At 35.6% G+C, this 22,244-nt stretch overlaps 2 protein-coding genes across 11 annotated transcripts in view; one reads left to right on the top strand and one right to left on the bottom strand.

Moving 5' to 3' along the window:
- LOC135835428 (LIM domain only protein 3-like) overlaps window positions 1–22,244 on the bottom strand; it is a 272,343-nt gene that overhangs the window by 230,641 nt on the left and 19,458 nt on the right. The window contains exon 2 of one of the 10 annotated variants that reach the window (XM_065349669.1): window positions 12,947–13,001. The exons of the other annotated variants lie outside the window; for them this stretch is intronic. The gene's annotated coding sequence lies outside the window, so the exon portion shown is untranslated. The remainder of the gene's footprint in view (window positions 1–12,946; window positions 13,002–22,244) is intronic. 10 annotated transcript variants of the gene reach the window in all.
- The window catches only part of LOC135834057 (uncharacterized), a 51,344-nt gene continuing 38,558 nt past the window's right edge, over window positions 9,459–22,244 (top strand). Inside the window, exon 1 of the mRNA XM_065347895.1 lies at window positions 9,459–9,555. Coding sequence (XP_065203967.1) covers window positions 9,459–9,555 — 97 coding nt within the window. The remainder of the gene's footprint in view (window positions 9,556–22,244) is intronic.

The raw sequence follows: 22,244 nt of genomic DNA on the forward strand, positions 1-22,244 counted from the left end.
ATTAACATTATCCTGATTGACATAAATAACCTACCTCTATACACCATATTATCCAGTATCGATAGTCTATAGTATATGCTGTATGTCTGTTCTTAATTCTTATGCTCGTACATATGTATAGGTAGACCATACGTAAGTCACCTATATCCTCTTTAAGTACGTGCATTATGGTTCAAAGCATACAGGTTCATCCCTCTCAAGTACCTTTACTACTTTTTATTTTACTTTCATTAGTCTAATCTGTGTGTGTTTTTTTTTAGTGAGTTTTTAATTCCCATGTAAATATTTTAGAACAGGATTTTGTCTCTAGGTAAATGGACCAGAAGCTAAAATTATTAATTTAAAAACCTATTTATTTTTTATTGATATCTATAAACTTGAAATTTTTCAATTTATTTTTCAACAAATTTAATTTACCGAACTATATTTGAGAAATATAAGGAAAAATAACAGTTATCTATCGTAGAGTGTGGGTTCCCATCATCTTTAACGTTTATACCTACATTAATACAAATACGAGTACATTTATGAAGTGACTCAAGTAGCTCTGCAATATTTAACCAGCAGGGAAGTCGCCAGACGAGTTTCTCCTTATGCTAATTGCGTTCAAACTACTCTTATGCATACATATATCTACCTTCTTGCTCGGAGGTGTGAATTTACACTATATTTACCACGTTAAGTGCTTAACCTTAGAAGACCATTACATATAATCTCATCGATTCATTTTTCTAATCGTCGTGTCAACACTACAGCATATATTATTTGTAGCTCGAATAATGAATGAATCTATTTAAACGTGTCGTGTTCAGTTTTTTCCGATATATTTTGCTGTGGTGGTGAATGACGCACCCATTGCAGACTGACTGTGGGATTTGTTGGTGAAGAGACTACCTGATCACGAATTTGTTGAATTGAATGGGATTTTGATTTGATTGAAATTTGGTGTCAGAAAGATCATCAAATCTGGATGGTTCTGATTTTCTGCTGTATACCTTCTTTGGGTGTGACTGATCTCCAAAAAATTTTGTTGGGCAGAAAAATGTTGATTTTTTACCTTTTTAGGCTTCTGACTTCCGAAAATTCAACAATGTGACAAACCTTTTTGGACAACTGAGATTTCTAAAAATTCCGCCGGACGCTGCAAAATGACTCGAAACCTTCTTCGAGGTGGCAACACTGCAAGTAGGTATACTCACTACATGCAATATTTTTCAGCCCTGACGTAAAAGTACTAAACACAAACACTTCAACACACTTGAAAATTGAAACACAATCACCACAAATTACATAGAACCCTTATCCTTTTATATTCGAAGTTCAAAGGCAGGCATCTAACACCTTGTAAATGCAACCTTTGATACGAGCGGCGAATAAATCCCAAAGGTTTGCAGCATAGTATAGCGTAGAGCGCGTGAATGAAACGCGTGTACAAAACGCAGAAAATTACTTTTTTTCATTAAAATAACAGGCAGAAAATCATTAAGGGTTGGATCGAATTAGTTCATTAAAAAAATACGGAGAAGAGAAAGCGAAACGAAGACGGAGCGAGGGATCGAGGCACGGACAGGGTATACGCGAGCGAGAGAGATACGGCGAGAAAAAAAGAGCACACTTAGTCTTTTATGAATATACATTGTTTTATGTACGTAACATCATTTTAATGAAAATCGTCCGACGTACTCGCTGATTAAAGAAAAAAACACCCCTATCCAATCAACGGCACCCGCAGCACACAGATATAGTGGTAAACCCATCAGGTGGTCGATCAACGTCAGGAAGGACGAAGTAAAAGGGGAAAATTCAACGCTAATGAACTAAGTTACACAATAAAAACGGGATTGGATTTTCCCGCCATTTTAAATTAGATAGCGAGCGCCTTTCCTCTAAACCCACGCCACCGCGTCGTCGTCGTACCCAAGATCTGAAAATAAGATTAATTCGTTTCATTAAACTTTGATTAGGGGCTTCTTTTTTTTCCTTTACTACGCCCATCCCTCTGCCCCTCGCTATAGTCAGCGTACTTCTTCTGCTCTCTTCATCGTTATACAAAACTTGAAATTTTAATAATACAATAAACTTTTTTTTACGCCACTTTTTCCGATCCTTTTTAGTTTTTTTTTTTGTTTGACCGGCCGGTTTTCTTCGGGAAAATTTGCCCAACCTTAATCAACGATGCGATAGATAGGTTTAGAGATAAGCACGTGATGATATTTTTATCCTGTATAAAGAAGGTACGTAGATGAATGAGAATTGTTGAGAAGCAAAGGCTCTGTTGATGGGTTGTAATTGATTAATTTCAAGGTCAGGACGAGTGATGGAGGGAGAGGAAGGAGGAGGTAGGAGGTCAGGGCACCCTGTTTCACCATTTGGCAAAATGGATCTACAAATCAGAAAGTTCTCAAAGCGAAGATTTTTTTTCAAATTGAAAAAAAAAACAAAATATGAAGTCAGAAAAAAATTGCAAAAAAATAATTAAATTTTGAGTGAAAAAAATTTGGAACAATTGCATTTAGTCGGGGAGCCCGCTTAAGGATCTATTGCACCCCCCTTCGATCCTCCGGGACAACTTTTTTCTTAAAGGGGGAGTCCTAAGGAACATTTCTACAGCCCTTGTACTAAAAAAAAAGGCCCTACTCACAAAATGGCGGCCATTTTGATTGACAGGTCAGCTGAAATCGCAGATTTTGCGTTCCAACATAGGACTTGCACTAAATTTTTAAAACCGTACAAAGGTAGATCGAAAGATCAGACAAAAATTTATCACCTGTGAAAATTTCAAATGTTAAAGTGCATTTTTCGATTTTTGGTGAATTTTTAAAAATCAAAAGGCCAAAAATCAGGGAAAAAATCAAAAATTTACCAAATTGACCAAGAAAGCTGAAATTTGGAGTACACCCTATTTTGGATATGCCAAATTGATTGCAAACTGTTTCAAACTGTTTTGAGCAGTTCTGGAGCCTCCAGCAGATTTTTGAAACTCGAAATTCCCACAAAATTTCATTAAAATGGAGTTGGAAAGCTGAAATTTATTCTGCAAACTAATTTCAATAAACTACGAAGTCAACTGCAGGGGGATTTCAAGTCGTTTTGGAGCGTCCAGTGACTTTTTGAAAATTCCTGGAGCTTCCAGCAGATTTTTGAAGCTTTAAATTTTCACAAAATTTCATCAAATGAAGATGGAAACCTAAAATTTACTCTACACTCCAATTTTAACACCCTCTGAAGACGAATTCAGGTGGGTTCAAATCATTTTGGAGCCTCCAGCGACTTTTTGAAAATTTCTGGAGACTGCAGTAGATTTTTGAAACTTGAAATTCTCGCAACATTTTACCAAATTGAGTTTGCAAGATGAAATTTACTTCGCAAAACAACTTCAATACGATATGAAGTCGACTACATGGTGGTTTTAAATAGTTCTGAAGCTTCCAGCTGCTTTTCGGAAATTTCAATTTTCTAAAAAACGCCATACGACCTTTCAAAAAGTCGCTGGAAGCTCCAAAACGACTTGAAATCCACCAGCATTCGACTGTGTAGCGTATTGAAAGTAGTTTGCAGAATAAATTTCAGCTTTCCAACTCCATTTGACAAAATTTTGGGGAAATTTCAAGTTTCAAAAATCTACTGGAGGCTCCAGTAATTTTCAAAAAATCGCTGGACGCTGCAAAACAACTTGAAATCCCCCTGCAGTTGACTTCGTAGCGTATTGAAATTAGTTCGCAGAGTAAATTTCGGCTATCCAACACCATTTTGATGAAATTTTGTGAGAATTTCGAGTTTCAAAAATCTACTGGAGGCTCCAGAACTGCTCAAAACGGTTTGAAACAGTTTCCAATTAATTTAGCATGTCGAAAATAGGATGTATCCATAAATTTCAGCTTTCTTGGTCAATTTAGTAAAATTTTGACTTTTCCTCTCATTTTTGGCCTAAATTTGATTTTCAAAAATTCATCAAAAATCGAAAAACGCACTTTAGCATTTGAAATTTTGACTGGTGATACATTTTGGCTTGATCTCTCGATCTACCTTTGTACGGTTTGAAAAATATTGTGCAAATCCCATGTTGGACCTGACGTGGACTCATATGAAACTGAGTAGCCTATAATTTCTAAAATTTGTTGAAACTTGAGTACGAATTTTCAAAATTTTCCATAGAAAATGTAGACTTCCACAACTGTAACTTTTATTTTTTTTAATTGAAATTTTTTATTCAAGCAATGTCTTCAAAAAAAGCTAATTAAATTTTAAAAAATTGACAGTTTTAGAAAAAATTATGAAATTTATTCATGTTTAAAAAAATTTAATTTTGAATCAACTTTATAAAGAAATAGACTTACATATTTTTGAAATTATGAATCTCAACTAATAAATCGAGAATCAGCTCCAATGTGCGATTTTTTTTTATTTCCATCAAAATTTTCTCTTCTACGATGCAACGTTGAAAATTGTTTTTAAAATTTCAAGTTCAAGAATACCAAAATAAGTACACATTGTTTTTTTCATTTCACGATGAAAAAACTTTAAACTTTCTCAGCGTAATCTTTTCTTAGTCTTTTCGAAGATTTCGGATTCCTTTTTTCTCTCTCTCGTTTTGTCTTTTACGTTAGCTTTTTTTCCACTCGCTTTATTTGCTTTCCACCAAAAACTAATCGTTTCCACATTCGACTTTCAGAAGACTAATTTCGTTTTATACTGATAATCGCTTTTATTTTCGTGACTTTTCCATCGTTTGTCCTTCTCTATCGCTCTCATTTGTTCGCTTTCTCATACAGTGGCCGATACCTAATCGAAGAAAATCCGCAGAAATGCTGTTCGGCCGTAAAACTGCTAAAAGATGGCTACAGATTTAACGTGCTCTCAATTTCTATCGTTGTCGTCGTCGTCTTCGAAATAAAAGCTATTTTTTGCTTAAAGGACACAAAAAGGGCTCAAAATTCACGTGGAGGGGCTTCCTGGATTTTAAGGGCTCGTATCATTTGCTTTGGTATGGTAATTTCTCAATTTATGTTTACATCAGATTTTAGAATACTCGCTAGCGCCAGAGAAAGGTGGAACACATTTCAAAGCAGCACAGTTCAAAATTTAGGTTTTCACAGATAACTAATGATCTTTAGAGTCTCCGTGGTGAAATTTCAAGGCTTCAGAAGCTCTAAAAAAGGATTACCTACCTATACAGGGCATGGTAAATAAATTCGCCAAAAAGCTCTAGAATGCCTTAAAAATGCATTCAATCATTCATTGTGAGACTTGAATTTACTCCAATTTTCAATTGACCCAGCTCCAGACATAATTCTATCCCCTTAGTTGCACAATGCATCAAAATTAGGCACCGACTGTCACATAAATCAGGCTATTCATTGAAAAAAATACAAATAAACTTTTTTTTACAGAGCACATCACCGCGAATATTTTTTATACCAAATGTTTATAGAAAAAAATCAATGTTTACAAAGTACTTACGCAAAAAAACCACCCTAGGGAGCATAATATTCTTTACTCGACCTTATAAAGTAAACATTTCACAGGCCACGATGACTTTCATCATCAAAGCACCGGTTACCATCACACTCCTTTGGCTACCTTTGAAGAATACTTTTATTCGTGCAAATCAGAATAGAGCTTCATTAGCAGCTCATATTTGCAACGGGTTGAATCCTCGTAGGCTCGTATCGTGCAAAAAAACCTCGAAAATCGAACAATGCATTTTTTTAAACGTAACATCTCGCAATTCCAACCATATTGCTCCAAATTGCGACAAAAATACCACCAAAACCAGCCATCGCGATTTTTCTCCATCCAAACGTGCACCCAGCAGGTGGCCAATTCGACACGATCACGTAGCACGGGCGCTCGCACACCCTTATAGTATACGTAAACAACAATTCGACTGATTGCATCGGATAAAAAAAAAAGCTGGAGGCAATTCTACCAGCAGCACAAGCGAGAGAAATGCAATTCAACTCTCGACAACCGCAACAAAGCGTTTTAATTGCGCCCTCGACGCGACCGCGGCGACTAATTCGCCATTATCGCGATCCGTTTCGGAGATACTCGCGTAAGAAGAGCCAAGCCAGGCTAGAAAGCGTTCAGGGAGCAGATTCGATTCGTAGTCCGGGCCGAGAGAATTTCTTTAATAAACTGGATACGGCTTGACGTTTCATTCATTCTATTTCAATTCAAATTGTTAAAGTTGGATCGTCGTGACACTTCATAGCTTTTTGTTCCTTCACGGTTTTCTAATCAAAGGTGACAAATGTCCACCCGGGTATTATAACATCGTTTATTACTGGTCTCAAATTAAATTTCTCCTCGCTCCGGCGTCCGCACACACGTTTCTTCTATAACGATTTCGTCAACGGCAGCGCGGCGCGACGGCGGCCGCCGGACCCGGCTCACAAGCCCAGCCCAGCTTCGCTCGTATTTTCGATATACTACGTAGTAGGACCTCGTACTACAACACACTACAATGTAGTATATGCTACGACCATCACACATATAGCATCGTCCAATAAGTAAGTACATCAGCCGTGCACCTCGCACAAAAATTTACCAGTACTAAAAAAGAAACAGAAGAGAGAGAGAGAGAGAGAGAGAGAGAGAAAAAGTAGAAAAAAATCCCGACCAGGATTATAATAAAGCCGTGTGTATACGCAAATCGTAAAATGTCAAGCGCCTCACTCTCTTTATTCCTCCGGGGAACGTTTTACAACTTTGGCAAACCCAATCCAACCCAACTCAAGCGGCGTGCAAAGCGTTATTTCAGCTTCAACTTCGTGTACTGTATATACCGATCAATTCGTCGCCCTTATTAAAAGTAGGTAATTTGCCGAACCAACCGAATGAAATTTATCCCTCCCTTCCAACGACAATGACTGCGACGAGTAGCCTACTTCTCGTTCTTACTTATACTATACAATCTAATTTGTCCACGATTGAATTGACGTTGCTTCCAAAGCCCTTTTTAGCCGAATTTCCTCTAGAAAAAAATACATAAAAGCAGGGAAGAAAGTGGATTCGAAATTTTTTGGGTGAAACGAGATGCCAATTGAAGGTTAGAAGGGGTCTTTATGAACGAAATTTGATTTTCAATAACTGGAAATTTTGAGGATCCAGGCAAAATCATCGAGTTCTGGAACCAGAATTTTGAAAATTTTTTGTATGATGCACAAGACTGAATGACGATCAACTTTTGCCAAATCGGGAAATCACAAAGTTTCGAGAAAAATAAATTCCATAATCGAATCCTTAAAATTTTCATAAAATTCAACGAGGAATGCAGTTCAAGGATGGCTGGTGATCGATTTTTTCTAAGATGGAAAAGAGGGAGAGAGGTAGGGTTAAATCTATGAAAAGCAAAGTGCCAAATCTCAGGTAGTGAAATTTTGATTAGCTTAATAATGTCGCGAGACGCCAGAGGTCAATATCAGAGACTGATAAAGATTATTGGTTTCGCTTTGAGAAATGAAACTTCATTGGAAATGAATGTTCTCTTAAACTATCCAACCGTTTTTTGTACCTATTGGACAGAACATGAGAATCATTAAGGCGGAGGGTACAGATTATTTTCCATTCAATTCGGATGGGTAATTGCTGATCGAGTTATTGCAATTTTAGTTCATTATTTTAATGCATAAATTCCTAAAAAATGGTGAAGGGGACTTGTAAACCACCTGCCGCTCATTGTACCCTGCTATACCCCCAGTCTTATTCCATCATCACTTTATAAACACCTGTGTCTCATTTCACCCTGCTACACCCCCAGTCTGTGAGCCATGTATTTCAAGTGGGAGTGGTTTGGTGGGGCGTTTACCAAACAAATTATATTCTTTTAATGCCCTAACCCTCGAAGTGAACTCTTAGCCGAGTGGTTAGGCCATTAAAAGTTCTGCAATTTGTAGATAATGTGAACTTGAAAACTGATATGACATTTTGTAATGTATATTATGAAGATAATGGGAATTCCGAAAAATTAAAGGCAATGTGAATTCCAAAAATTGAGTAAACGTTTTGCAATTTGTGGACAATATGAACTTGAAAATTGATTTACAAAGACAATAAGAATTCTGAAAAATTATTCAAAATTTGGTGATTTAAAGGCAGAGCTGTGGGACCAAAACGATCCCGACACCAGAACTGATTAAATCCCGATTCAAATCCAATCCCGGAACCGACAAGCAAAGTCAGGGTGTCTACCAAAATTTAATTCTCAAAAATAGCGACTTTTCGCGACTTTTAGCGACTTTTTTTCGCGACTATTAGCGACTTTTTTCCAGTTAAAAGTACCCCCCCCACCCCCCACCCCCCCCCCAAAAAAAAATTTCCAACGTAAAAATGGTTTTTTCAACAGTTCCCACACCCAATTTTTCAACAAAAAAAATGGGATTTTTCAATAGTTCCCATGTAACATGAAAAAAAATTTATGAAGAACCTTTTTTCGCGACTTTTTTTCAGTACCCCCCCCCATTTTCTAACGAAAAAAATTGGGTTCCAATAAAATTTGCACTTATTGGGTGGTTGGAAGGGGGGAGGTTTGGACAACTTTCAATAGTTTCCATGTGACATAAATAGTCATCCAAATTTTCGAGCTTTTCTTTTTCCTTTTCCATCTATTTAACTTTCTTCAGTTCTAAAATTTCAATTTCTTCGATTGTTCTTTTTCTAGTCATTTTAACCACTAATTTTTCTTTTTGTTTAAGCGAGAAGTTCATCCTTTCACTTCAAAACTTTGAAAGTTGAATGATATTTTTTCAGAAATTTTGATGTGTAAAACGAAAAGAAAACAAGCCCGAGCGAAGCGAGGGCAAAAGCTTTTGAAAATTTGACTTTTGAAAAGTAAAAAAACACGTTTTTCTTCCATCACGGGCCCTTTCTTTATTGTCGGACCCTCCAGAATGAGCGAGTCCTAGGTAAACTCTCCTCTTTTCCCCCTCTTGACGGTCCTGCTCCTCCAGCAATCTAACAATAATTTCCAAAATATTACAATAGGTACATATTTCTAAAAATACACCTACATGGCCCGTACGAACCGAGCCAACTGAGGGCAAAAGCACTGGTAACACGAAAATTCACAATTCTCCAGAAGTGAAAAAATATCATTTTTAATGTGAGAAGTCAATTTTTCTATCATCAAGATTCAACATTTAGCTAAAGAAAACGAAATAATATGCCCGAGCGAAGCGAGGGCGAAAGCTTTTGAAATTTTGAATTTTTATGATTATTTAAAATGCTAATTTGGCAGTAGCATTAACATTGAATAATAATACGAAAAGTTTTTAAAATTTGAAGTTTGGACAATTTATAGCGACTTTTTGGTATTTTTGGCGAAAATCGCGACCTTTTAGCGACTTTAGCGCCCTATTTTCAAAATCGCGACTTTTCGCGACTTTTAACGCTATAGCGACCTGGTAGACACCCTGAAAGTACTCCTGAAGATCATCTATGATCGTTTGTATCCACTCATGCAGTCTGAAATCCCACCACAACAGGCCGGATTCACCAAAGGAAGAGGCACCAGAGAGCAAATCCTCAACATCAGAATGCTCATCGAGAAAGCTCGTGAGTACAACGTTCCTGCGGTGCTCTGCTTTGTGGATCATAAAAAAGCATTCGATTGTGTCCAGTGGCAGAAACTAAACAAACCTGGAACGGTTCGGGATTTCAATTTTTTCCTTTCTTCAGTGATTATATCTTGATAAATAGTCATTTTACATCATTTATCGTCAATCATTCAGATTATAATAAAAATTACTCGACAAATTAAGCAAAGATGCATTTAAAACGTTAAACTAATTACACCATTGGATTTTTTATGTCAAAACCTTCCATTTTCAAACTCTTGCAGTATCCCTTAGTCAATTTGGGCTTAAAATTGGTTGAAACGGAAATCCTGAAACCAAAAGCGATTCAACCAGGGACCAAAACAACTTTTTCAATCCCAAAACCGAAATTCAATCCTGAAATCGTTTTGGACCTACAGCTCTGTTTAGAGGCAATGTGAATTCTAAAAATTAATTGGAAATTTCATAATCAACCACAATGAAAAATTCTGAAAAATAATTTAAAATTTTGTTATTTAGAAACTATGTGAATTCTGAAAATTCATTGAAAGAAATTGTAGCAATACGGAATTTGGGAAATTAATTTGAAATTTTGTAAATTTCAAAACAATGCAAACTATGAAAAACAACTAGAAATTTCTTAATTTAGAGGCAATGTAAGCGTACGAATTATTCTGAAATTTTGTAATTTGGAAGATATAAAAACACTGAAAAACAATTACTATTTAGAAGCAATGAGAGTTTCGAAAATATTATTTCTCATCACTGTGACATCAGACATGGTTGAGTCACCTTATATGCACTACCTATGTAAACGGTTATAGCTGTTGAAAGGCAGCTAGCTACGCACACTTTGCAGCTTAAGCTAAGCTGTATAGTTTTCATGGTTTTCAACTTTGTGTCGTCTGTAGAGCTCATATTAATTGATTTGAGGTTGACATTTGGCATTTTCATTCATAGGAGGATTCCTGCAAATGTAGGGGGAAAATGTTGATTTTAGAAAAATGGGCGGAGGGAGTGGGTGAAGAATAAAAAATTGAAATTCTGAGAGAAGAAGAAAGTAAACGAATAATTACAAAATTTGGATGAAAAAATGAAAAAAAATCCAAACTTTTCAAAACGTGTCAACAAAATGTCAAAATAAAACAGCAAGATTTAGCAGAACTTTTGGCAAGATTTTTTCAAATGCCTCACTTTTTTGAGAAGGAGGAGGAGGAGGAGGAGGAGGAGAAGGGGGTGGTCAAAATTCTACGCGTTAATTTTTCACCTTTTCAATACCATTGGACACCTGAATTTACCTCTTTTTTTTGAGTGAGGGGTGAAAAGGTTACCTTCAAAGATATCTTGACCATCTTAATTATTTTTTCGTTTTCCAAAATTTCAATATGAAAATTTCTGGAAAATTTATCAAACTGAGAATTTCGTAATCAAATTCTTTCAAAAATAGCACAAAGAGGAAAATAAATTCTAAAATTCAGAGGCTGATGTCAAAAAAAAAAAAAATTCAAACAACAAGACTTTCTGATGGAAAAACAGGACAAGAGCAGGGCTTTTAAAATTAGAAAGACCTGTTTGATACTCCGATTCGGCAATTTTAGTGAAAAACAATAAACTTTAAACAGAAAATGTTTCCTAATGTGTCAAGAGGAGTGACGAGGGAGGAAGAGAGGACAATCTTGCTTCAGTTGGACAAAATAGAACAGGATTTTATTCTTTAAGAAATGGCATATTTTCCAAATTCTTTCTAAAAATGCCTATTCGAGTTGTAGAATCCAAATTTCTTCCTCAAAAATCAAGTCAACACCTCCTTCCCCTTCCCTTCCCACACTATCCCTCAAATGAAAAAATATGCACATTTTTCCATAATAAGTCCAATTCGTTATAGCCACAGAATCTCACAACTTACTTAAAAATCACTACGAAGATTAACTCCTTCTCTCTACCTCCTTTCAGAACGATCCTATTTATGCATCCACGACCTTCTTTTGTTATACTCCACAATATTCTGATTGCATAGGCAGACTTATGTACTTAATACGTAATTCAATAACATTCCAATGTTTTTTGATATCTAAGAAATTTCTCATTGAAAAGAGATTCCAAATCAAATACCATCTATAATTCTTCATTTCGTAAGTACATACATACGTTTTTATGGCACGAGGTAAAGATTGCATTACCACTTCACAAGTTGAGCAGGCATATATTAATTATTTACGAGAATTAAAAGGAGGAATTTTAAGATATTCTCGGTGTAAAAAGATACATTCGTGGGTAGTTCGTAAACACTCTCACTATATCGGATGTTGGATATTTGTCTTCGTCTTATTTGTATATGTTAAAATATGTAACGTTCAGTTCATCTAATCCGAGACATAGCACGAGAGTCGAAAATACGTGTGTATACATTAGGAAAATGGGTTTTCTATTACACTTCTCGGGGTGGTTTTGGTTTACTTTTTCAATACACCACGCACACCCTAACCTTACCTCTACACATGTTTAAGAAGCTACACTTTGTATAGGCTCGTTCGTGTATACCATACTTTTAAATCTATACAACAGATTGGAATGGAACGGAATGGAATTAAAAGGCAAAGAAGTAAAGATGCATAGAGAGAGGTGTTAGAAGGCGATATATACGTACTAGTATCCCAAAGAGCGAGAGAAAGATACAGACTAACGTTAAGATTTTGTTAAAACCGCGTACCTCGCGCCTCTCCTCGCCCTCCATGTATCGTTCGCATCACATGGCGCACGTCCATCGTCAAATGTTCATTTAATAGCTTAATAATCTCTCCATTGTCGACACGCAATTAGTTGGCTTTTCAATGTCGGGCGTGAGGGTAAAATAAACATGTCCTGCTCTACTCTACCCTGCCTTACATACACTGAATTTTTTCCAAGAACTCCAGCATGGTACTCGTACTCGTAGTCGAGAGAAAAAAAGATTTGTAGGGAAAAAAATCATCATAAATAGAGGGAAGGGTCCGTCATTTTTGGGGCCGTGTGCGCGGCTTGTTTATATACGCAATAACACGCGAAAAGGGATGTGTTGGGAGAGGGGTATGTGGTACCTTATGGTGTGATTTTTAAACGCGACGATAGTAGGTAATATGTATTTCAGTACGGATATTTATTCGAAAAAACGAATACTCGCCAAAAGGCGTGGTGCACGACGTACACAGATGATTCGACAACAAAAGGGATCATACAGGATGCAGGATGTTCCAGTAGGGTGGTATATTGGTGCGATAGTTTCGCAGTTATTTTCTTTTTATATGTGATATGTGAATGCCCCTAATTAAAATATCGAGGAAATTTGTACTTTGATGATGGACCAAAAAATAAAAAAATATACGTATAAGTATGATCATGCTTTGACTTACTTAAGGGCACGTTCTTCAAGTATAGCTAATTTTAACGATACAAATTCGTACTCACCTGAAACAAAGGAAAATTAAATTATAGTAAATTAGTCAGTTTTAATTGATAGTCTTTCAGTTTATTTCATTATTATAGACTTGGGAGAACCTGAGTCTGAAATTTCACTTTTCTATGCTCCCGTTCCAAGAACTTATTGAATTTGTGGTTGTACCAAATTCATGGAGGAAGTTTAATTTGAGTTTAAAGTGTCCCCTGAAAAATTTAAACCCCCTGGGTGAAAGGAGAATGGAGCCAAGGGTCCTCAAAAAGTAGGTATTTTTTAAAGAGAAAAAAAACTCAGTTTTTTGCAATTTTACCCCGGGTAGGAATTGAGAATTGAAAACTAGCAAATCAAGTAAAAAATGTGTAAATCAAATCCAATTTCATAGATTGAATTTTTTCCATCTTCCAAAATACTTCAAAAGTGTTTACTTTGAACTGAAGATGCCCCATGACAATCTCAGGCCCCTAGGTGAAAAATGGGGTGGAGCCAGGGGTCTTCAAAGTATGCTCATTCTTTCAAAAAACACACTTTATTTTTCTTCACATATTAAATCCCAAGAGTACAAAATGTAAAACTTTGTTTTCACTACGATTTTTTTCTGAAGTATTACAATGCACAAATACGCATATATTGCAACTGCATTGAGTTGCTTAATTAAAGGAGTAATCATAGCAACCATGGGTGACAGGCGGAAGTTCTCACGAAATAGTGAGTACATTGTACCAGCAAAGAGTTTGGCTGAGCACAGAGATCTCAGTCGTTCTAAGTTGTGCTGTGAGTAAAGTGCTTGTGCTCATTGCTGTTTCTTTCCTTGGTCACCTAAGATATACCTGCTCCATCGATGCTATATTGAAGATTACGACTACAAATTATTACTTACATGAATATGTAAAGTTATCTAACTGAGTACTATGATACATGAATACTTGTTTAGAATAGGCCTTGTTTAATTGTTTGCATGGTATCTTGATGCAGTATGTTTGCAAAGCACCAAGATATGATTTTAATTAGGACAGTGATTTTGATTAGTACAGTGGTCGCCATTTATTACGCATATCATACGTCTTGTCAGATCGGTTTGCCTAAACTTTATCAATTTGGTGGGCATTCTTATCAGTGAGTATTAAAATTTCATATTTCGAACAATTTTCATAAGGTGTTTTTGAAATTTATAGCTTTTATTTTGTTTTTTCTTCAATTTTAAACACTGTTAAGCCCTGTAATGGAAAAAGATCCTCTCTTCATCGAGTTTTAAAGAAGTTAACAAAATGTCTGTGAATCTCAACAAAGAGCAGATCTTTTACTTTTTCCATCACAGGGTTTAACAGTGTTTAAAATTGAAGTAAAGATTAAATAAAAGCTATAAATTTCAAAAACACCTTGTGAAAATTGTTCGAAATATGAAATTCTGATACTCACTGATAAGAATGCCCACCAAATTGATAAAGTTCAGGCAAACCAATATGCAACTCACAATATGTCAAAAGCCTTATTATTGGAACTCTGGTCTGAAGCAGCCCCATAGTTGGTCATCACTGAGACGGCAACGCCTGAGACGGGAGTCTTTAAAGTGTTATTTATGAGACTGAAGTCTTTAAGGTGTTATTTATGAGACGGAGGTTTTTGAGTTTTATTTATGAGAAGTGGCTATTTACAAATTATATACAAGCCTTGCATGATCAATGAGTAGTACATATTGTGTGTACTCAAAAATTATCATTTTTATTACAGATTGCTTATCATCCATCCAAGTTCCAGCCAAGCCAGAACTCCGGACCTGACAACCTCATTGATTGATTGATTGATTAATTTTTGATAATTACATTGATTGTATGGATTGCTAATTGGCGAATATACTCTTTTAATACTGTTTTTTTTATCCTGACAAATACCCATGTTCTTAATGCTAATAAAAGTCGTTTGGTTTGTAGAGGCTTTTCCTGATGTAATTTCTTGAATAGCTTTTCAAAAGGCTCTATTTTCGGAGTACCTTTCACAAAAATGTCAGAAAGGTTTTTTTTGTCATAAGGGTGTCCCATGACAAATTTTAGACTCCTGGGTTAAAGTAGGCCAAGCCAGGGGTCTTCAAAGTACATATGTATTATGACAACTTTTATTTCAAAAAACACACATTTTCTTGCAATTGTTTCTCATACAACTTGAATAGTCCAATTCCATGCATGATCAATTGATCATAAATTCATAACTCATTTTTTAGGATATGTACACAAAGAAAATGCAGAATTTGGATTTTTGAGTATGGGCTAGTGCAAAAAATCCACAATTTTTTTCTAAAATTCTTCCTTTATGAGGATCCATAACTCCCCTCCAGGGATACCACCACACCTAAAAAAATTCCTGGAAAACTTTCAATTAAAAATGAACATTTCCACTGAATTTGATCAAAATCTTTCAGCATTTTTATTTAGGCAAATTTCATTGAAAAATCGCACCATTTTTGGGAAATTCCACCCGGAAAAGTCCACCTCTATGTAATCTATTTAATGCACTCAAATTCGTCATATCTAAGTTGATTTAAAAAGTTGGAACGAACCGAAACTGCAACCATATCGTCGTCGCGGAACAAAAGGTACAATCAAATTTTCGCAATTACACGCCAAGCTCAGACGATGAAACTTTTCAATGAGCAAATTTAAATATTCAAAGAGTCACAGGGATAAATTAAAAGCGAGAAAAGGATTACCATCGAGAGAGAGAGAGAGTGAGAGAGAAAGAACGAGAGAGGGATAAAGGTATACAAGAGTCCGCCGTCGTCGCTTCTTCACCACCGCGTACAGCACTACCGGGTAGGAAAATGTATAAGCGCGACGAGACGAAAGGAGCGAGCGGGGGGGGGGTAACGAAATACAAGGTTGAAGAGAAGTATCATTAAAAAGTTGGCGATTATATTGTAAGTGCACGTGTCATTCCCGGAGTAATAAATTGCCGCTATTTTAATTACTTTCCTGTGACAAATAATAGAGAAAACGCGGTAAAGAAGGAAAGAAGAAAGGGTGGAATCGTAATTAGAATATGGAAATAAGAGAAAACGCCATTAATGCGGAACAGGGTATCGGATAAAGAAGGATGCAAGATCAAACAAAACGGATAAACGAAGACGGATATATACCGGACAAAGAGAGCGAAGTAGACAAGAGCTAAATTAAAACTAATCACTTTAACCAATCAAAATAACTGCCTGCACCGATCCGCCTTCCCTGCACACTCTCTTTAGGGGCCTATTCTCATTTTCTGGAACGTAATTAAGGCCGAACGTAGATAAAAAAAATTCACTCCTCAGTTTAATCTTTTTATTTAACTTTTCTTCTTCTTCTTATAATTCTGCTTCTTCGTCTTCATCTTGTCGCCACCGCCGCCGTCTACATTACTCCCATCTTTCTTTCACTTTTTTCCATAAGTTTTCATATATTTTATTTTTTCCACTTTTCTTTTTACCGCGTGGTTTTCATCTCCTCTCCTCGACGAGACGTAGGGCACCTACCTTTTTTTTCACTCGTTGCGCTTTATTAATTCATTCGTTTTTATTCTTTTCAGCTTTTAAAATTCTCAATTTTTTTTTCTCTAAGCCATGATTTATTAATAATGTTTGCTCGGCTTCGAATAGTTTTCTGGCTTAAATTAAAGGCGCGTTTACATTATGCGCGATGGAAACTTAATTTGAATTTTAATACTTTAACGTCTCTATGCCGACCGACGCAGGTATACGAAAGGTCAAAGGACCCGAGCTCCAGCCGCTAATACGAAAAATACTCATTCCTGAGACGACGCGACGCGACTTTTCAAACGAAACGATCCTACGAATGGTTCAACAACACTGTGTACTTTTCCATTTCTCTAGACGAGTGTCGATTATCCTTCCCAGAAACCAGTCCTATTCCTTGCTTGTACAAATTTCAAAGATTCTGTATTTTAGAAGGCAAACACCAGACATATAATTCAAAAAACAATCCCTCTGGTTTAATTTCCGTTCAGGATCGAAGCGTTGTCGGTAATTTTTGCGCCACGTTCTATTTCCTGCGCTGAGGTCGATTTTTCAGTCGTTAGTTCTAGTTTCCGGATCACCAGCACGGCAGAGGATGCGATCGGTTTCGGTCAACGTGATTGTTAATCTCGTTTTGTATCGTTCGATTGAAAATAAGTATAGGATAGGTACCTAATTAGAAAATACTACATTGAATTGATTTTTATCGATCGAATGATAAATTTTCATCAAACACTCCATTTTTAGGGAACTAAGGGTCACTTTTAGTTTCGTTAAAATGCACAATTTTGAATACAAAGTGCAGTTTTTCATCCGAGTTGCGATTTAAAAATTTGAAAAAAATGTCAGCTATTGTACTCAACATTATTAGCACAGGATTTTTAGGTTCAAGCCTCTGTTGTGTTTTTGAGGAAACTCAGCCTGAATATCAACTTTAGGATGATCCTTGTTCAAACTTGTGGAATTTGTTTGCAATATTTTTGCTCTCATCACCCAAAGTTGCAAGTTTTTATTTTTTTTTAAATTCCGGAAAATTTTGAATTCTGAATTGAAAATTAAATTATGTAGACCCCCCACCACGATTTCAAGAAATAAAAAAAAAAGCAACGAATAAATTTTTATTTACCTAAATCGTTTAAGCATCATTCGTCTTTCTATAAAAGACCTCCAAGTTGGGAAAAATCAAAAGATGAACAAAACATTTTTACAGGGTGTCCAACAAATTTTCAAATCCCAAATGAAACTGTGCCATGACTTTTGACATGACTTTCCATGACCTTTTCGGATTCCCCAACAAAACACCAAAACAAAAAATATTTGACCCCCTCCCTCCATGAAAAATTGTAATTTTTTTGTTTTTTTTTTGGATTTAAAAAAAATCCAAGCACAGATTTTTAACAAAATTATAATTATTAAATTCTAAAAAGGTGGGATAAATTTTAAATAAAAAATGTGACTAATCTGAACTTTCAATTAATTTTTGCACCTCAAATCTTCTGGTTTCTGTAGGTATAAATCATCAAAAAAATAATTTAAAAAATATGGTCATGTTGTGAGGGGTGGAGATGAGATTCAAATTTTTCAAATTTCCACGCCAGATTTTCCCAACTAATTGGCTAATGTGGTTCACACAATTTTTGTGTGGGGGGGGGAGCTGAGAATAATTTTGAAATTTTCAAAAACGTTTTATTAGATGTAGATTATATTCACCAATTTTTCAAAACCTCAAGCCTTCTTTTTCAAAGTAAAATCAAAATCCATTTTCAAAAGCTGCTACCCGAGCAGATTCTTGTGGATTTTAAATCTGCCAAAATCCACGTTAAAAGAACACATCTATTGATTTGAAAATACAAAATCAAATTTCAAATTTTTGCCTTCACTCACTTGATCTTTTTTTCATATAAAAAAATGTATCTATGGGTTTGATTTATAATTTAAAAAAATCGAAAGTGAAACTTACAATTGAACTTTATAATTTTTTCCTCAAAATGAACCGAACAAATAAAATCAAAAAAGTATTAAAAAATATATCACCTCACCAAATTTCAATTAGTGCTGAATTTTCTTTTTCCATTTTTGGCAAATTTTTAAAAAGTTTGATTTGATTCACTTTCTATTAAAAAAATATTTTAAAAAACAACAATAACAGAACAGTGTTTGATCATTGTGCACTATTCTTGACCTCTTGAATAGCCAGGTGAGCATTTTGAGTCGTTCTGAAGCCTCCGTAAATTTTTCACAAATTTTCAAAATTATTCAAATTCAAAATTTTTAGCCATCGATTTGGCGAATCAAGAATAGAGTACAAACCAAATTCAAGCTCTCTATCTCAAATCGATCTAATTTTAGTTTTTTTTAATTGGAAGTGAGCCAAATTAAATTTTTTTAAAATTTTCTAGAAATCAATAAATGAAATCCAGCACTCGAAATTTGACCAATTGGCATACTTTTGAATACTCTTATCAATATTTTCCTGTCTGGCTCGAAAAATAAATTCCCATGTGTCCGAGACTCTTCCCTATAGTGAGGTGGTTTTGATTTATTCGTATGGAATTATGATAATTTTTTGATGATTAGATACAAAACCTCCTTTGTTAGTCGTTACACAAAATTTCAACATTTGAAAGGAAAAAGTTGAAAGTTTATGGATGATGGCTCCAGTTCTTTTTTCTTCTTTTCTTAAACAAATTTTAGTTTTAGCTCCAATTTCTCTATCACAGAGTCCAATTAAAATCAACCCACTCCCAACAAATCCAAATCTCTCATAACAATATTACGAATCAGAAAAATCTACACCAAAAAACCCTCGTGTAAAAGCCCCTTAATTCTGTTTTTTTATTTTCAACAATCGCCGACGATAATTCTGCCGTTTAGCTTTTCGGTATTTACACAATGATAATGAAATGAGTGCATAATAACAGAAAAAAGAAAACACAACCATCTAACTAATCCGAACATCCGTTTTTCCATTCCACAAACCGTTATTATTAACAATCCGTATAGAAAAAAATTGTTATTTACACAATAAAAAACGTGGTAATTTTTTAAATTCCCTTTCCCATTCCCCCTGTGTTCTTTTTTGCAATATTTTTTATCGTAATTACATTAATACGAGTTTGTAACCACCATGGCGAGTATCGCAACTTCATTTACTTTATTCGGGTCAATTACTGCGAATAGAAAATGGAAAAATGTCGCGATCGTTTGAATTTTTCAATAAACCTAATATCACCAACGTCAACCGCAGCAGCAAACCAAGCTGTGGTGTAAATACTCGTAATTTCACCATTTACCTTAATTGATTCGACTAATTTTTTCCACCAGGTTCAGGTTCAACGTTCCATAGAGCACAGTACCTACATTAATCGTTTAAAACAACAAATTTAATCGCAAATCTACACTAATTTCAAATCCCATACACGTTTTATCGTCGAATTTTTATCGAATTGTTCGTTGTACTCTCGTATACGAGTAGATTCATCGGTTGCTCTTGCTCGTGTCGCGACGTCGAGCAGGAAAAACAAACACCACAGACGACAATGTTATCGAAATTTTCCAACGATAAAAAATTTCATCATATGAAATTCGTTTGATAATTTGACACACGTGCGCCAACCTATACGAAAATTTTTTTAAAACAACCAAATACGTAAACAATTCGGTGGTACGTATTACAGCATAGTCGTGCCATTTATTTACAAAAAAAAAAAAAAAAATCGTACACGTAGCGTAGGTATAAGACATTTGCTGTGAGCACATTTGTGTATCGTAATATTTCCTTGATTAAACACAAACCATATTTTTTCGCGCGTGTAAAAAAAAAACAACAAATTTTTTGAAGAATTTAATCACCTGCAGCTGCAGTTGTCGTCCCTGCTCCATTCTGTTCACGTAAAAATAATCATCGCCTTGGCTAGATACGATTTTACGTACACCTTACCTAGATTTGAATGTAAGTAGAATTATAGTATTCGACAATGATGACGTAAAAATTCATACACGTCACAATCCTCTTCATTCGAAAACCGACCCATTTTGCAGCTTCGTTGTCGTTTTTGAGAAATCCTAATACCATCCTATCAGGTAAGACTATCCTACGATGTTGTTCAACTATGTCACACGGTCGAAAATTCGCATTCGCGCACACTTCTCCTCCCTTCTTCCTCAGCCATAATCAAAAATTCCAGTCACAAAAGCAACACACCGCAAGTCTATACTAACACGCAATGGATAAAACATTACGTTTTAAGTGCGACTTTTACCAACATTAGAGTGTAATTTAACGACACTCTAGCACCCTATATAAGCCCGAAGCCGAGCCGCAAATAAAACACAACCCTTTTCTACCCCCTTTGTACACGTTTTCGAAGAAAATAAATTGAACGAGTTACTCGTTAAAAAACTTTTTCACTCCCTTACTTGCTCCCATCGGCCATCTCGTAAACAAGTATAACAAATTATGATAAAGCACAAAAAACCCAACCGTAATGAAAGAGAATAGTTCTTAAATGAATTTGAAAAAAATCCATCCAAAAAAAAAAAAAAAAACAGAAAAATCACTGCACGTTTGTGTCCGCGGAGAAATCCTTTTTTCCTCTTTGTCTAACTAACGTTCGAAACTACAAATGAAATTATTATCGTCGCATTGTTAAACGCCACGTCTTCCTCATTAAACCGTGTATCTAATTCTCTAATACAAACAAGTCTCTGCTGCTTCCTCTGGCAGTCGCAGTCGCGTCGTGTTTTGGAAATTAACAGCTATTCCCTAATCAAGAAGTACATTGAAAATATCCTATATGTGATTGCCAATGGTGCTGGTGGTGTATTTGAATAAGGTTTAATAATAAAGACCCTGTATTTGTAATGGTTGTGGTGGTACTTTTGATGTTGCTGTTGCCGGGACTGTTCGTGGTAAAGGCGAAGAAAAAAAGATCAGAGATGTGTTACTTAATGTTCGATTTTATTCATTTTCCCACTAGGTTGATAGATAAATCTTGAAATAATTTTCAAAATCCTCCGCCACTGAACCAGTTTACTCTAACTGAATCTCAACTCCAGTCTCCAAAGAGCAAGTATTAGTATTCAATAAGAAATGAGACAAACAGATGAAAGAAGACAAATTTCACTCATAGTAGAACACGGTGCAGCAGATGTTCCTAGTCCTGAAAGTGTGAGATTGATTAAGTGATACGTATCTTTTACAGACACCCAGTTAATTTGTTCGATGATTTGTAGCCGCACTATTAGCATAAATCTTCGGGACAAATTCTACAGCACACCGAAATACTTACTTATAGACATCAGTCAACTGGTCTGAAAACGAAAACGACTACCTACCAGAATTTCGGGACAAGCTCGCGAGGCGATGACAAGTTTTCGGGTATTTTTCTCTTTCACTTCTCAGCTCTACAGTGTATAATTAGGTTTAATTTATTTTTAACTACCTAGTTCTCGAGTTACGCTGTGTGGAGAATTTTGCGTGAGTACATTACGTGTACAATGTACAAGTAGCCGGTAGGTAGGTAAGTACCTATTATCACAGTTTTATAGGGCAGGGGGTTCACGAAAACAGATTCAAGTTCCTCTAAGGCTACGGACATGACATGAGCGTTGAGCGTTAGCAAAAATTTAAAAAACGTAATCTTAATGTTGGACGGTTTTGACGAGAATATTTCTGAGCGATGACACTCAACGCTCAGAAATATCAAACAATTTTGATATTTGAGCATCAGCGAGAGCGGCAAACGAATTTTGA

Source organism: Planococcus citri, chromosome 2 (genome assembly GCF_950023065.1).
Source record: "Planococcus citri chromosome 2, ihPlaCitr1.1, whole genome shotgun sequence".
Lineage (NCBI taxonomy): Eukaryota > Metazoa > Arthropoda > Insecta > Hemiptera > Pseudococcidae > Planococcus > Planococcus citri.